This window comes from Poromitra crassiceps, assembly GCF_964638095.1.
Source record: "Poromitra crassiceps genome assembly, contig: HAP1_SCAFFOLD_373, whole genome shotgun sequence".
NCBI lineage: Eukaryota > Metazoa > Chordata > Actinopteri > Beryciformes > Melamphaidae > Poromitra > Poromitra crassiceps.
The window spans coordinates 78,321-94,257 of NW_028152031.1; the positions used below are offsets into that span (position 1 = coordinate 78,321).

A 15,937-nucleotide genomic window follows, 5' to 3' on the forward strand; every position below is an offset into this window, starting at 1 on the left:
TCAGTGTCTCTGGCCTGTCAGTGGATCCCTTTGTTCTTTACCTTAACAGTGTTGTTTTGTTTTACAGCTTTACCTTCATCAAGAACATCCCGTCCCTCTCCCAGCAGGCCAAACCCAGTGCCAGACATATTCCCCCCAAAACCAGGAGCGCACCCAAGGCCACGCTGGTGTTGGGCCTGGTGAGTTCAGTCCTGCTGCTTCAGATACTTTATCATCCTCAGAAAGGAGATGGGGCTCTGTCTGTCTGTTTCTTACACACACACACACACACACACACACACACACACACACACACACACACACACACACACACACACACACACACACAAGAGACAGACAGGCACACACATGCACACATAAACAAGAGACAGACACACACACTGATGACATCACTGATGATCACTGGCGCCGGAACAAGGGGGACATGGGGACATTTTGTCCCCCTTAAAATTTGGTCCCCCTAAAAAAAAGTGTATTGAAAGAAGATGGCGCCGGGAGAAGGCGACTCGCTAGGGAGCTCTAGTGACTTCATAGACAAATAGGCTTGTATTCCAGTGTAAACGCGTTTTGTTTTGATTTCGTTGCTTCGACTTGCTTTGTAAATATCTATTGTATATAACAGTGTAACTGAATAGTGTAGATAGTGGCGTCTTCGCACTTTTCTTTGCAAGAAACCGCGACGGCGGGGACCCGCTCTGCCCGCCTTGTCCGCTCGCACGCAAAAAAACAACAACAAACAACAGCCCCGCGCCCCCCCGCCATGGAGGCAGAGAACGGAGGCACGGACACCAGCGGATATAACATGGAAATCAGCGTCGGAATAAAATACAACAGGGACGCGCTGATCAAAATCAGGAAAGAACGGATATATCCCAACAGCAACTGGCAAGCTCCAGATCTTACGGATTTTCCCGAACTCAAAAAACAACGCTGGAGGAGGGGGAAGAGAGGGGGGCTTCTCGCCCGCTTGAGGAAGCGCGCGGATAAACCACCTCTCCCAAGCATACTGCTGGCAAATGTTCAATCGCTGGAGAATAAACTTTGTGAACTAAGAGCGCGTGCACAATACCAAAAAGACATAGCGCAATGCAATGTTCTGTGCCTAACGGAAACCTGGCTTACTCCTGACACAACGGACCACTCTATCGCGCTACCAGGATTCAGTGTATTCAGAGGAGACAGAAACGAACAATCCGGTAAGAAGAAGGGAGGGGGCGTATGTCTTATGATTAACGAAAACTGGTGTGTAAACACCACAGACATTGGGAAACACTGCTCAGCAGATCTTGAATATGTAATGGTACAATGCGTGCCGTTCTGGAGTCCGAGGGAATTCACGACAGTCACCATCATGGGTGTATACGTTCCTCCACAAGCGAACGTGACTGTCGCACTGAAAGAGCTGCAACGCGCCATCAGTGCACAGGAGACAAAACAACCCGAAATGGCCCTGGTGGTGACTGGGGATTTTAACAGGGCAAACCTGAGAGGCAGAATGCACACATTGTACCAGCACATTCACTTCCCCACGCGAGGCAGTAACACACTGGACAAATGTTACTCAAACATCCGACATGGCTACAAAGCCGTCCCTCGCCCCCCTTTCGGCAAATCGGACCACGCCTCCATCCTACTTGTACCCAGGTACAAACAAAAACTAAAAAGACAACCCCCAGCATTCCGAACCGCCCACTGCTGGTCAGACCAATCAGACGACATCCTGAGGGACTGCTTTGACCAAGTGGTGTGGGAGGAGTTCAAAGCTGCGGGAGACCTGGGCGAGTATGCAGATACGGTGTCATGCTTCATAAAGAAGTGCACCGACGACATAGTCCCCACAAAAAAAGTCAAAATAATGCCGAACCAAAAGCCTTGCGTCAACAGCGACGTCAGGGCTGCCCTTCACGCCAGGACCACCGCCTTCAGCTCTGGCACAACTGACCAATACAAGCAGGCACAATATGCCCTCCGGACCGCTATAAAAATAGCACGTAGAGATTATGGAAGGCAGCTGGAGTCAAAACTGGACACTAACAACCCCAGACACCTGTGGAGAGGGCTCCATGCTGCCACAGACTTCAAAGAGGTGAAACGACAGAACCCCAGCACGTCACCCACCCTACCGGACGAACTCAACGCGTTCTACGCTAGGTTCGACCCCTCTGCCAGAGCGCCTCCCCTCCTCCCCCCCCCCTCTCCCACCCCTCTCCCCCTCTCCTCCCCCCCATCACCCCCCCTCCCTCCTCCCCCCCACCACCCCTCCCCTCCCCACCCCCCCTCCTCTCCTCCCCCCCCACCTCTCCCCCCCATCACCCCTCTCCTCCCCTCCTCCCCCCCCTGCCACCTCTCCCCCCCCATCACCTCTCCCCCTCGCCGCCCCCCCACCACCCCTCCTCCTCTCCCCCCCCCAATCACCTCCCCTCCCCCCTTCCTCCCCCCCACCCCCCTTCCTCCCCCCCACCCCCCGATCACCTCCCCTCCCCCCTTCCTCCCCCCCACCCCTCAGCACCCGCACCCCCCCCCATTCCCACCTAACCACCAACCCCACCCACCCTCCACCCCCCACAGACCACCCCCTCACCATCACTGAGGATGAAGTGTGCCGGTCGTTCCTGCGTATCAACCCACGCAAGGCGGCCGGCCCGGACGGCATCCCTGGGCGGGTCCTCAAGGCCTGCGCCCACCAGCTGGCAGCCGTGTACACAGACATCTTCAACCAGTCCCTCTCCCTCCGACGAGTTCCCTCCTGCTTCAAGGCAGCAACAATCATCCCCATTCCCAAACAGAAAAAAGTGACCAGCCTCAATGACTGGCGCCCTATAGCCCTCACACCAATAGCCAGCAAGTGCCTTGAAAAGCTGGTCATATCAAAGATCCGTCCCACACTCCCCCCGGACCACGACCCGCTGCAGTTTGCATACCGCCCCAACAGGAGCACAGCGGATGCAGTGGCACACGTGCTCCACACCGCCCTGTCCCACCTGGAGGGGAAGGACACCTATGTGAGAATGCTGTTCGTGGACTACAGCTCAGCATTCAACACCATAGTACCCTCCAGGCTGGTAAGCAAACTCAGGGACCTGGGACTAAACACAGCGATGTGCGACTGGATCCTGGACTTCCTGACAGACCGCCGCCAGGTGGTGAGGGTGGGCAACCTCACCTCCTCCCCGCTGACCATCAGCATAGGAGCACCCCAGGGGTGCGTCTCCAGCCCCTTCTGGTACGACCTCTACACCCACGACTGCGTGGCGACTCAAACTTCAAACACCATCGTGAAGTTTGCAGACGACACAGCAGTCGTGGGGCTGATCTCGGGGGGCGACGAGACGGCCTACAGAGAGGAGGTGAGGGTCCTGGAACAATGGTGCCAGGACAACCACCTCTCTCTGAACGTCTCCAAGACCAAGGAGATCATTGTGGACTACAGGAGAGGGGGGGGCACACACCCCCCAATCACCATCAACGGCACAGTGGTGGAAAGGGTGGACAGCTTCAAGTACCTGGGAGTCAACATCCACCAGGACCTGACCTGGGCCGGCCACACCGCCACTGTTGTCAAAAAGGCCCAACAGCGAATACACGGACTCAGGCGCCTGAAGAAGTTTGGGCTAAGGAAAGAAATCCTCAGGGACTTCTACAGAGGCACCATTGAAAGCCTGCTGACTGGCTGCTTCACCGCCTGGTACGGGAACTGTACCACCATGGACCGCAGGGCGCTACGGAGGGTGAGGCGCGCGGCCCAGCACGTAACAGGAGACGAGTTGCCAGAACTGCACGAACTGTATAACCAGCGGTGCCTCAGGAGGTCCCTGAAGATCATCAAAGACACAAACCATCCCCACAACAGCCTGTTCTCCCGGCTACCCTCAGGGAGGAGATACAGGGTTCCAAAAACACGCACAAATCGCTTGAGGAACAGTTTCTTCCCGCAGGCCACGAGACTCCTAAATATGCACAAATAGTGCAGTAGTCGTACCGCAGTACCGTACTGCAGCTGCTACTATTACGGATGCCTAACGTTTAATTGTAAATTTAAGTGTATGTTTAATAAGGTGCCTAACGTTTAATTGTAAATTTAAGTGTATGTTTAATAAGGTACATGCTATTTGCACATGTATGTATAAAACGTCGAATTTGGAATGTCTGAACACGTCTAACGTATGCACATGACATGTGCACCTATGTGCAATGAATATGCCACTGTCGTATAAGCCACCGACTTGTCTTATTGCTTATAAGATGCCTATTTCTTATTGCCTTATTGCTGTCTTATTGCTTATTGATGCCTATTTCTTATTGCCTATTACTTATTGCTGTTGCCTATTTGTACTATGTCGTAAACGGAGTCCACTGCACAAGAATTTCACACGTGGTACTTGTACCATGGAGTGACAATAAAAATCTTGAATCTTGAATCTTGAATCTTGAAAAAAAAAAAAAAAATTTTTTTTTTTTTTTTTTTTTTTTAATCTGAGGGGGCAACTGCCCCTGACGCTTAGAGCCCACTTTACACTGTTTACACAGCCTGTGATGCTTGTTAAAGCCGTGATCATTGTGGGATTATTACACCTGAGACAGACAGACCCAGGGATCAAGTTACAGAGAGCCCACTTTACACTGTTTACACAGCCTGTGACACTTGTTAAAGCCATGATCATTGTGGGATTATTACACCTGAGAGACAGACAGACCTGGACTCTGTACTGCACTCACTGTCATTGGCTGCTGCTATAATCGTATACGGTTATTGTTATTTTATTTTTGTTTTGAGATGACAAGTTTTGCACTGTGTTTCGAAGTGATAATAATAATAATAATAATAAGTTCAGTGTTTCTGCCTGTGTTGCTGTCTGTTGTAGTGTAATTATAAAATTACCTAAAGGGAGAGCAGGTCACCAAGTGAGTGAGAAAAGGAAAAATACTGAATAATTACATTACTACAGTATAATCCTAATGTTAATTTAAAATGAGATATTCATCTAAATATGGCTAAAAATCATCCAAGCGTCCATAAAAACGTCAATTTTTCGTCGGCGCCCTAATGGGCGCCGAAAAAAAAAAAAAAAAAAAAAAAAAAAAATTGATTTTTTTTTTTTTTTGTGTCCCCCTTATTGCAAACTCGTTCCGGCGCCACTGCTGATGATGAGAGAGGGGGAGCTCTCGACAAGTGAAAACAAAGTATTTTCTAACAAGCGTACCAGTCGATGGATTTCTGCCATTTGCAATTGCAACTAACGGCACAGTTGAGAAGTGTTCACACATTCAAGCCTCTCTTTTTCATTGTCTGTGAGCTTCTGCTAATTTTCATTATAAAAATTCTCAGTGTTGTAACAGTAATTATTAACCTTGGGTGGGTATACTGTGTACTTGCCTTGACAGACAACTCCTTCAGCCAATCAGCGGTGGATCCAGTCAAACCCAAATCCACTCGGGAGAACGACAAAAACACATTTTCCGCTGAGAAACTCCGCTGTTGCAAACTCCTGTTCTTGTTATTGAGTCTATTTATGCAATAACTGCACTTTATGGCTGCTCGACAAACATTAACATTACTCCTCGAGACGATCAGGCAAGGAGGCGGCCATTATTGTTTTGTTAGTGCAGTGCTAGTGGCGTTCCTGATTGGCCAACTTGTGCAGTCGCTGATTGGCTCTTCCACTTTGCAGTTTCTGCTTGAGGCCAGATGGTCCCGCAGAACCAAATGAAATGTGAGTTCCTGTGACCGCGGCTGGTTTACCAGGCTACGTACATCATTACAGTACAGAAAGCCATCTTGGTTTCCTACTATAAGGTAGTCTCTCCCCAGACTCAAACATACGTTGAATCGCTGCGCTCCACATACTACATAAATGAGTCTGTGCCACTTCACAGCCACTGCTGGTTTTTAAGGCGGGTTGAAATTAAATTAGTGACGGGTCGTAGCACCGATGAGAGAGATCCTGATTGGAGAGGACTGAATCCATTACTGGCATATGACTGGCCAAGTGAACGGTTCCCTCCCATAACCACTGCCAGCCCTCTGAGGGAAAGTGTCCCAGACCCAGAGAGAGCTCTGCAGCATGCAGTAACGTAGTGTATCAGACCCAGAGAGAGCTCTGCAGCATGCAGTAACGTAGTGTATCAGACCCAGAGAGAGCTCTGCAGCATGCAGTAACGTAGTGTATCAGACCCAGAGAGAGATCTGCAGCATGCAGTAACGTAGTGTATCAGACCCAGAGAGAGCTCTGCAGCATGCAGTAACGTAGTGTATCAGACCCAGAGAGAGATCTGCAGCATGCAGTAACATAGTGTATCAGACCCAGAGAGAGCTCTGCAGCATGCAGTAATGTAGTGTATCAGACCCAGAGAGAGCTCTGCAGCATGCAGTAATGTAGTGTATCAGACCCAGACAGAGATCTGCAGCATGCAGTAACATAGTGTATCAGACCCAGAGAGAGCTCTGCAGCATGCAGTAATGTAGTGTATCAGACCCAGACAGAGATCTGCAGCATGCAGTAACGTAGTGTATCAGACCCAGAGAGAGCTCTGCAGCATGCAGTAATGTAGTGTATCAGACCCAGACAGAGATCTGCAGCATGCAGTAACATAGTGTATCAGACCCAGAGAGAGCTCTGCAGCATGCAGTAACGTAGTGTATCAGACCCAGAGAGAGCTCTGCAGCATGCAGTAACGTAGTGTATCAGACCCAGAGAGAGCTCTGCAGCATGCAGTAACGTAGTGTATCAGACCCAGAGAGAGATCTGCAGCATGCAGTAACGTAGTGTATCAGACCCAGAGAGAGCTCTGCAGCATGCAGTAACGTAGTGTATCAGACCCAGAGAGAGATCTGCAGCATGCAGTAACGTAGTGTATCAGACCCAGACAGAGCTCTGCAGCATGCAGTAACGTAGTGTATCAGACCCAGAGAGAGATCTGCAGCATGCAGTAACGTAGTGTATCAGACCCAGAGAGAGATCTGCAGCATGCAGTAACGTAGTGTATCAGACCCAGAGAGAGCTCTGCAGCATGCAGTAACGTAGTGTATCAGACCCAGAGAGAGCTCTGCAGCATGCAGTAACGTAGTGTATCAGACCCAGAGAGAGCTCTGCAGCATGCAGTAACATAGTGTATCAGACCCAGAGAGAGCTCTGCAGCATGCAGTAACGTAGTGTATCAGACCCAGAGAGAGCTCTGCAGCATGCAGTAACGTAGTGTATCAGACCCAGAGAGAGCTCTGCAGCATGCAGTAACGTAGTGTATCAGACCCAGAGAGAGATCTGCAGCATGCAGTAACGTAGTGTATCAGACCCAGAGAGAGCTCTGCAGCATGCAGTAACGTAGTGTATCAGACCCAGAGAGAGATCTGCAGCATGCAGTAACGTAGTGTATCAGACCCAGAGAGAGATCTGCAGCATGCAGTAACGTAGTGTATCAGACCCAGAGAGAGCTCTGCAGCATGCAGTAACGTAGTGTATCAGACCCAGAGAGAGATCTGCAGCATGCAGTAACGTAGTGTATCAGACCCAGAGAGAGATCTGCAGCATGCAGTAACGTAGTGTATCAGACCCAGAGAGAGCTCTGCAGCATGCAGTAACGTAGTGTATCAGACCCAGAGAGAGCTCTGCAGCATGCAGTAACATAGTGTCCCAGACCCAGAGAGAGCTCTGCAGCATGCAGTAACGTAGTGTATCAGACCCAGAGAGAGCTCTGCAGCATGCAGTAACGTAGTGTATCAGACCCAGAGAGAGCTCTGCAGCATGCAGTAACGTAGTGTATCAGACCCAGAGAGAGATCTGCAGCATGCAGTAACGTAGTGTATCAGACCCAGAGAGAGCTCTGCAGCATGCAGTAACGTAGTGTATCAGACCCAGAGAGAGATCTGCAGCATGCAGTAACGTAGTGTATCAGACCCAGAGAGAGCTCTGCAGCATGCAGTAACGTAGTGTATCAGACCCAGAGAGAGATCTGCAGCATGCAGTAACGTAGTGTATCAGACCCAGAGAGAGATCTGCAGCATGCAGTAACGTAGTGTATCAGACCCAGAGAGAGCTCTGCAGCATGCAGTAACGTAGTGTATCAGACCCAGAGAGAGATCTGCAGCATGCAGTAACGTAGTGTATCAGACCCAGAGAGAGCTCTGCAGCATGCAGTAACGTAGTGTATCAGACCCAGAGAGAGCTCTGCAGCATGCAGTAACGTAGTGTATCAGACCCAGAGAGAGATCTGCAGCATGCAGTAACGTAGTGTATCAGACCCAGAGAGAGATCTGCAGCATGCAGTAACGTAGTGTATCAGACCCAGAGAGAGATCTGCAGCATGCAGTAACGTAGTGTATCAGACCCAGAGAGAGATCTGCAGCATGCAGTAACGTAGTGTATCAGACCCAGAGAGAGATCTGCAGCATGCAGTAACATAGTGTATCAGCATAAGAACTCTCATGGGTCTGGCATTGAGACTAACTATAAGGTGACTCTGTCTCTGTGCCTGCAGGATGAAACCCTGATGTTCAGCTCGCTGAACGTGATCGAGGAGGCGGAGCACTCCTTCCACACCACCTTCCACCACCACCACCAGTACAAGGTGAGGCTGTGGCACATCAACAGTGTGCCTCTTTGATGTTTCCTCCTATCACAAGCAGTGTTGGGGGTAACTCATTACGAAAGTAACATATTACATGTAATATATTACTTTTAGCAGTAACTCAGTAATATAACTTATTACTTATAGGATTTCAGTAATATTATACCAGTTACTTTGTCAAGTAACTCAAGTTACAAATTGAGTTACATTTTATTAAATCAAAGCACATGTTTAAATAAAGATACAATCATTTCCTAATCAAACTGAGTTTTTATGCAAATAACCACTATAGATGACAATAACAAAGGAAAAGAATAACATTTAGAATGTTGGATTGTTTACACTGACTTCAAGGTGGTTGAAATTATTTTTCGGGATGGTTCCGGGGTGGCGATGTCATTCTGCTGCTGCTGTTGTTTTGGTCAAAGTAATGCAAAAGTAGTGTAATAAGTAACAAGTTACTCTACACATACAGAAATATTGTAAAGTAACTTATTACTTTCAAATGAAAGTAACTAGTAATATGTAGTATATTACATTTTGAACGTAACTTGCTGATCACAAGCGATGTGAATCAGACAAACGCTCGCAGGAAAGTGAGGAAAAAGCTGTTGATCCTCAGCTGCCCCCTGTTTTGCCTGATTTATTGAATGTTCTTTGTTAGTACAGCTTGTTAGTTTGTTGCTGCTGCTGACTTGCATGTGTGTGTGTGTGAGAGGGACAGCGGTGCTTGTGGGAAATGTAGTCCTGGGCCCAGTTGCACAAAAAGCACCTTAGGTTAAGATTTCCCTTAGAGTCAGAGTTAAGGTGTCCATAAAATAGATTCTGCTGCACAAAACACCCTTAAATCTTCTCAATAAGGCTAAACATTTTAAGGAAAACATAAGCACAAGATTTAAGGGTGTTTTGTGCAGCAGATTCTATAATCTTAAAAGGTTGTGAATTTAACTTTGGGATTCCTGCATATACCCTGAAAATAGATTTAGTCAAATATTTGTGTGACTGAAGTGCTAGGTGAACAAGGAGGAACTAAGGAGAAAATGTAGAATATATATGCATTCATTATGGTACAGGACTTTATTTATCGACTCCCTCATCTTCTCATCAGGTATACATGGTCCTGCGGCCGCATGTGATGGAGTTCCTGCAGTCCATGGCAAAGATCTACGAGGTAAGTTTCACGCCCAAGAAAACGAGTTTTGAATATATTTAAAATGAAGCTGCCTGGTTCCTGTGACTACACTACAATAGAGTTTTCTTTGGACAAGCAAGTGCTTTCTGTCTGTATGTTTTCAGTGACAATATTCATCAGAATATGTATATATATATATATATACCGTAATTTCCGTACTATAAGCCGCACCGGAGTATAAGCCGCAGCAGCAAAATTGCCTGTTTGTTACATATATAAGCCGCACCGGACTATAAGCCGCGGGTGTTTTAATGTTTTTTTTTTTGTTTTGTTTTTTGTTTTAATGTTTAATTACCATATGTAAGGGTTCGTGCACAGAGGGGATTGTCGGGAAAGAGATGGCTGTTTGAGGAAGCTCCCATTTATTAACATTTCAACAAAACAACATAACACAACACCACCTGTGTTTTTTTTTACAGTGCACACAGTGTCCGCGGTGTGGTGAAAAGAGGGCAAGAGAGGAAATTAAAACAGAAGTGGATTTATAGTTAGAAAGAGTGCTAAAGAAGAGAGAATTCCGTTTTTTATTTTTATTTTTGCTGAAAAAATCCATAGATAAGCCGCACCGTTATATAAGCCGCAGGGGCCAAAAAACGGGGGAAAAGCCGCGGCTTATAGTCCGAAATTTACGGTATATATATAGTGACTGAATAATATTATAGGCATTTCCCCCATTTCTTTTGTCTCTCTACACAAACGGTAAATGTAAGGTGATTGAACTTTTGCTCTCACAGTATCTTTCTGTGCGGCTTATCTTATCGTCTTTATACATGCAAATAAACTGTGGTAAAGCGTGTTAGCGCTCTGCTCTGGGTGGGATGTTTTCAGCTGCTGTTTGTTTGTGTTCCAGATGTTTGTTTACACGACAGCCAAGAAGCAGTACGCAGAGAAGATCCTGGACATCCTGGACCCCGACCAGAAGCTGTTTCGGTGCGTCTTCCCCACATCCGCGTACACCATCAAAGTCATTCATCAAAGTTTTCCACAACACAGAGACTCACACTCCGTCAGGTTTATTAGTTACACCTGTGTTTCATCAAAGTTTTCCACAACACAGAGGCCCAATCCCAAACCAGCCCCTATCCCCTAACCCTATCCACTACCCCTCCGTTTGCGCGTTCACGCGTAGGTCCGCCATATTAAGGGCGTCCCAAACCAATTCCTACTGAGTGCAGGCGGCTTGTCAAACCCTTAAACAGCGAGTCTGCACTGGTGCAGGCTCGCCGACGGTTGCTGCAGAAACTACGTCCGGAGGAAACACCATTCAAGTGTAAGTTAGTTCCGTCTACTTCTTCCAAGTATTTTAGATCAAACACGTACCTTTATTTCCCTCATAGTGACTTTACATCTCGAACTAAATCATGGAATATGTCGAGTTATTAGTCCACAATTGAGAGGGTATAGGCTACTGTATTCAAGACAAAGTGGCTAAATGAGAGCTAAGCATAGACCTAATAAACACAGTCAAGAGCGATGCGAATATACAGCACGAAATTGCGATGCGAGTTTTGACCCACCTGTCAATCCACAGATGTGTTCCGACGCGTCGGAAGCGAATTTCTGAAAAATCGAAAAAATAAACACCGCAATAACGCTCAGCGAAAAGGACTTAGAAGCTTTATTTTGTAGCCCATGTGTGTCTTTTTCATATTTGTGGATGGTTATTAATTAAAAAATATATACATTTTGTGTGTAGTCTAAAACATGTCTATGCATAGACAACATTATCCTGGGCTAAATGAGAGCTAAGCATAGACATAACGTTAAAATCTTGTGCTCAGATAAATTACCTTTTATGCTAACGTGGAGGACTTCTCTAGTGTATATTTTTGTATTTACTGCTAATTATTCATTTTAATAATGTATTTACTGCTTGGTCTAAAATAGGTCTATACATTAGCCGGCTATATGAGAGCTAAATCATAGACGCCCCATTGAAATCACGTCTATTGTGGAACAGCATGACACAGGCAACGCGTCTGTCCGTCTCCATGGTGACGGCTCCTTCCTGTTTCCGGTAAGGTAGCGAGGGCGTCTCACTTGTTCGGCTTCTCTTTTATGCCTCTCCCCTTAATCAGCAGTGCCCTCTACAGCTGCGAGTGGAACTCCATTTGGAGTGGCACTCGGTAGTGAAGTGGTAGTGAGTAGGGAGTGGTTTGGGATTGGGCCAGAGACTCACACTCCGTCAGGTTTATCAGTTACACCTGTGTTTCATCAAAGTTTTCCACCACACAGAGACTCACACTCCATCAGGTTTATCAGTTACAGTGAACCCTTCTGCGTCCGTGTCTTCCTGTTAGTCGAGGTGCTTCTTGCTATTTTTTCCCTGTAATTTGCCTCGTCAGCGTCTGGGATTTATCCAGTCTGAATTACAGTCACTGACTACGTTTACACACACAAAATATTCAAGTTTTTGCCCTTACTCCGAAAAAAGACTCCACCTTTCATGCGTTCAAACACCTTCTTGAAAAGGTCCGCGTTGGGATATTTGCACATATCCAGAAACCTGTTGATATCCGAGTCTTTCATAATGAAAACCTGTTGATATCCAAGTCTTTCATAATGAAAACCTGTTGATATCCAAGTCTTTCATAATGGCTGAAAGGGTTTCTCCTTCCCACCAGAAAAGTGGGCTTTTCTTTCGGGGATGCATCTCTGGCTAGTTGGTTTGTTTACAAGCACATAGCTACTGTAGCTGACTGTGAATCAGAATCAGAATCAGAATCAGAAAGACTTTAATAATCCCCGGGGGGAAATTGGGACAAATCACAGCTGCTCGTTCACAAAACACACATATCCTAAAATAAATACACAGTAGTAGTGCAATAGTAAAATAAGCAGAATAGAAGAAACAACAACACAACATAGCATGGAGTAAACAGTATAAACAGTATAAACGTTAACCAGTATTACTGCGATAGGAGCAAAGTAGTACAACCTACTAAACCTATCTAAATAGTAACCTATCTAAATTATTGCACACTGAAACATGTATTATTATTCGGCTTGCCCTATACTTTACACGTGGCTCAGCCAGACACATTTCTAGTTAGCCTATCGGCTGGCTCAATCTCAGGGAGACTGAGCGTCTCCGAGGTGCTCTTTTAAGAGAGGCATTAAATAGGCCAATGGCCACAGGCAGGAATGATTTCTTGTGCCTCTCCGTGCTGCATCTAGGTGGAATCAGTCTCTCACTGAATGTACTCCTGTGTTTGACTAGCACGCCGTGGAGTGGGTGCGAGACATTGCTCATGATGGAGCGTAGCCTGGATAACGTTCTCTTCTCTGACACCGCAGTCAGAGAGCCCAGGTCCAGCCCCACAATGTCCCTGGCCTTACGGATCAGTTTGTTAAGTCTGTTGGCATCCGCCGCCTTCAGCCTACTGCCCCAGCACACAATAGCATAGAGGAAGGCACTAGCCACTACCGACTCATAGAACATCCTCAGCATGGTCCGGCAGACGTTGAAGGACCTCAGTCTTCTCAGAAAGTAGAGACGGTTTTGCCCCTTTTTGTAGAGTGCATCAGAGTTCTTAGCCCAGTCCAGTTTGTTGTCAATGTACACTCCAAGGTACTTGTAATCATCCACTATGTCAACACTGACCCCGTGGATTGAAACAGGGGTCACCGGAGCCTTGACCCTCCTCAGGTCCACCACCAGCTCCTTTGTCTTTGACACGTTGAGCTGCAGGTGGTTCTCCTCACACCATGTGACAAAGTTGGCCACCACATCCCGGTACTCATCTTCGTCACCATTTTTGATACATCCCACTATCGCAGAGTCGTCAGAGAACTTCTGAAGGTGGCAAGACTCAGTCAGGTAGGTGAAGTCCGTGGTGTAGATGGTGAAGAAGAAGGGAGAGAAGACCGTCCCCTGTGGAGCTCCAGTATTACTGACCACTCTGTCTGACACACAGTTCTGTAAGCGCACATATTGTGGTCTGCCAGACAGGTAATCCACAATCCAGGCCACCAGGGGGGCATCCACTCGCATCGCCGTCAGCTTCTCGCCCAGTAGAGCCGGCCTGATGGTGTTGAACGCACTGGAGAAGTCAAAGAACATGACTCTCACAGTGCTGGCTGGGTTGTCCAGGTGAGCGTAGGCACGGTTGGTCAGGTAGATGACCGCGTCCTCCACTCCCAGTCGGGGCTGGTAGGCGAACTGGAGGGGGTCAAGGGATGATTTGACTATAGGCCTGAGCTGCTGCAGGACGAGTTTCTCCAGGGTCTTCATGATGTGGGACGTCAAAGCTACCGGCCTGTAGTCATTGGAGCCGCTGGGTCTTGGCTTTTTCGGTACAGGAACGATACAGGACGTTTTCCACATCACGGGGACCTTTTGGAGACTCAGGCTCTTGTTGAAGATCAGCTGCAGTACATCACACAGCTGGGGGGCACAGGCTTTGAGCACCATAGGGCTGACGCCATCCGGGCCAGCTGCTTTTCTCGTGTGTAGTCTCATCAGCTGATTCTTCACCTGGTCCGCTGTGATGGTCAGCGTGGGTGGGGGGGGGGGGGGGTGGCATCCTCAGCTCTGAAGCCCTTTGGGGGAGGGGGGGGGGATATGACCTAGTCTCTGGGTGACGGGGTATGAGGGGGGGGGGGAGGGGGGCCATCAAGTGGGCCATCAGCCGGAGCCAGAGAGAGGGCGGGGGGGGGGGGAGAGCCGTGTGGCGGGGGCTGCTGTTGGAATGCAGCCGTCAGGAGAGTCAGGAGAGTCGGGGGAGGGGGCACCCGGGCCAGCTGCATCAAACCTGTTGAAAAACAGATTCAATTCATTGGCCCGATCAACCCCCCCCCTCCACCCCCCCGCCCCCTGCTTTGTTAAAGCCCGTGATGGCTCTCACACCTCTCCACACCTCTCTCATATTGTTCTGCTGAAGCTTTGCCTCCAGCTTTGCCCTATAGCACTCTTTAGCTACTCTAATGCTCGCTTTCAGTTCTCCCTGGATGGCTCTGATCCTGTCTCTGTCCCCCGACCTAAATGCACTTTTCTTGGCGTTCAGGATGGCCTTAATGTCTTTAGTTACCCAAGCTTTGTTGTTTGGAAAACATTTTATTACCTTTGTGGGTATGTTGCAGTCCACACAAAAGTTTATGTAGTCCGTAATGCACTCTGTGATTCCATCTATATCCTCTCCATGTGGGTCACAGAGTGCCTGCCAGTCCGTTACCTCAAAGCAGGCTCTAAGCGCCTCAGTTCCCTCCTCTGACCATACTGTAACGTGTCGGGTAATCCAGGTATTACCTGTAATGTGATGTACAAGAGAAGTGTCTAGATTGTAGCTAGGAACTAATGTGTGTGGGTGCGTTCCTAGGGGAAACGGGGTATATAGGACCAGCGGCCGCTGTGCCGGGGGAGTCAAGCTATGGAGTGAGCGAGACCGGGTGTTGTGTGTAGAGCTAGCTCTGTGAAGCTAGCTGCTAGGAGCTAAAGAAGCCTGTGAATAAAGAACCTGTACCAACTACAACTCTCCGTTCTTTGGCGTATCACCGATACGTTACATTGGTGTCAGGCAGTAAAGCGGTAGCGCCTCTGATTCGGTCAAGAGGGGAGAGAGTGAGGAGGAACGGCGGAGAAAAGTTGGAGATCAAAGGCTCGAGCGAACTAGCGGTAGCGAGCTAGCTGTGTGAGCTAGCTGCTACGAGCGCCACGTGTGATGGTGCGATTAGAAGAATGCCTGTCGGCGAACGGGAGAAAAGAAGAGCTGACGACAGAGATCAGCTCGGCGCTGGCGGCCATGGAAGCCCGTGTGTTGAAAGAAGTCAGACGGCTGTTGGAGACGATACCAGCCTGGGCAGAGGGGCTTATGGAGCTGCTACGAGAGCTCGCGCAGCACGGAGAGAAGCGGACGGAGGAGCCACAAAATAGACTGTGCTGGAGCTGTGGAGAACCGGGCCACGTGGCGAGGTGGTGCCGAAGCGAGCCCGGGAGACGGACCGGGTATGCGGGACAACGACATGGACAGCAGGGAGCCTGCTGGGCATGCGGCGCGATCGGACATTTAGCCAGAGAATGTCAAGAAGCTGTCGAGGACTGGAGAACAGCGGGAGAGGAGAGACGTGCGGGCGGTGGACAGGTGAGACTTTGTTGGACGTGCAGGTCGCCTGAACATTTAGCTAGAGACTGCACTAAGAGTGTGAACGCTGGAAGAGACACACAGCCGGGGGAGCAGCCCGAGC

At 48.5% G+C, this 15,937-nt stretch overlaps 1 protein-coding gene across 1 annotated transcript in view; it reads left to right on the plus strand.

Moving 5' to 3' along the window:
- The window catches only part of LOC310770787 (CTD small phosphatase-like protein 2-A), a gene marked incomplete at its 5' end in the record, with an annotated part of 29,056 nt that overhangs the window by 2,492 nt on the left and 10,627 nt on the right, over positions 1 to 15,937 (plus strand). Inside the window, 4 exons of the mRNA XM_083663493.1 lie at positions 68 to 179; positions 8,473 to 8,562; positions 9,671 to 9,733; positions 10,605 to 10,684. Coding sequence (XP_083519619.1) covers positions 68 to 179; positions 8,473 to 8,562; positions 9,671 to 9,733; positions 10,605 to 10,684 — 345 coding nt within the window. The remainder of the gene's footprint in view (positions 1 to 67; positions 180 to 8,472; positions 8,563 to 9,670; positions 9,734 to 10,604; positions 10,685 to 15,937) is intronic.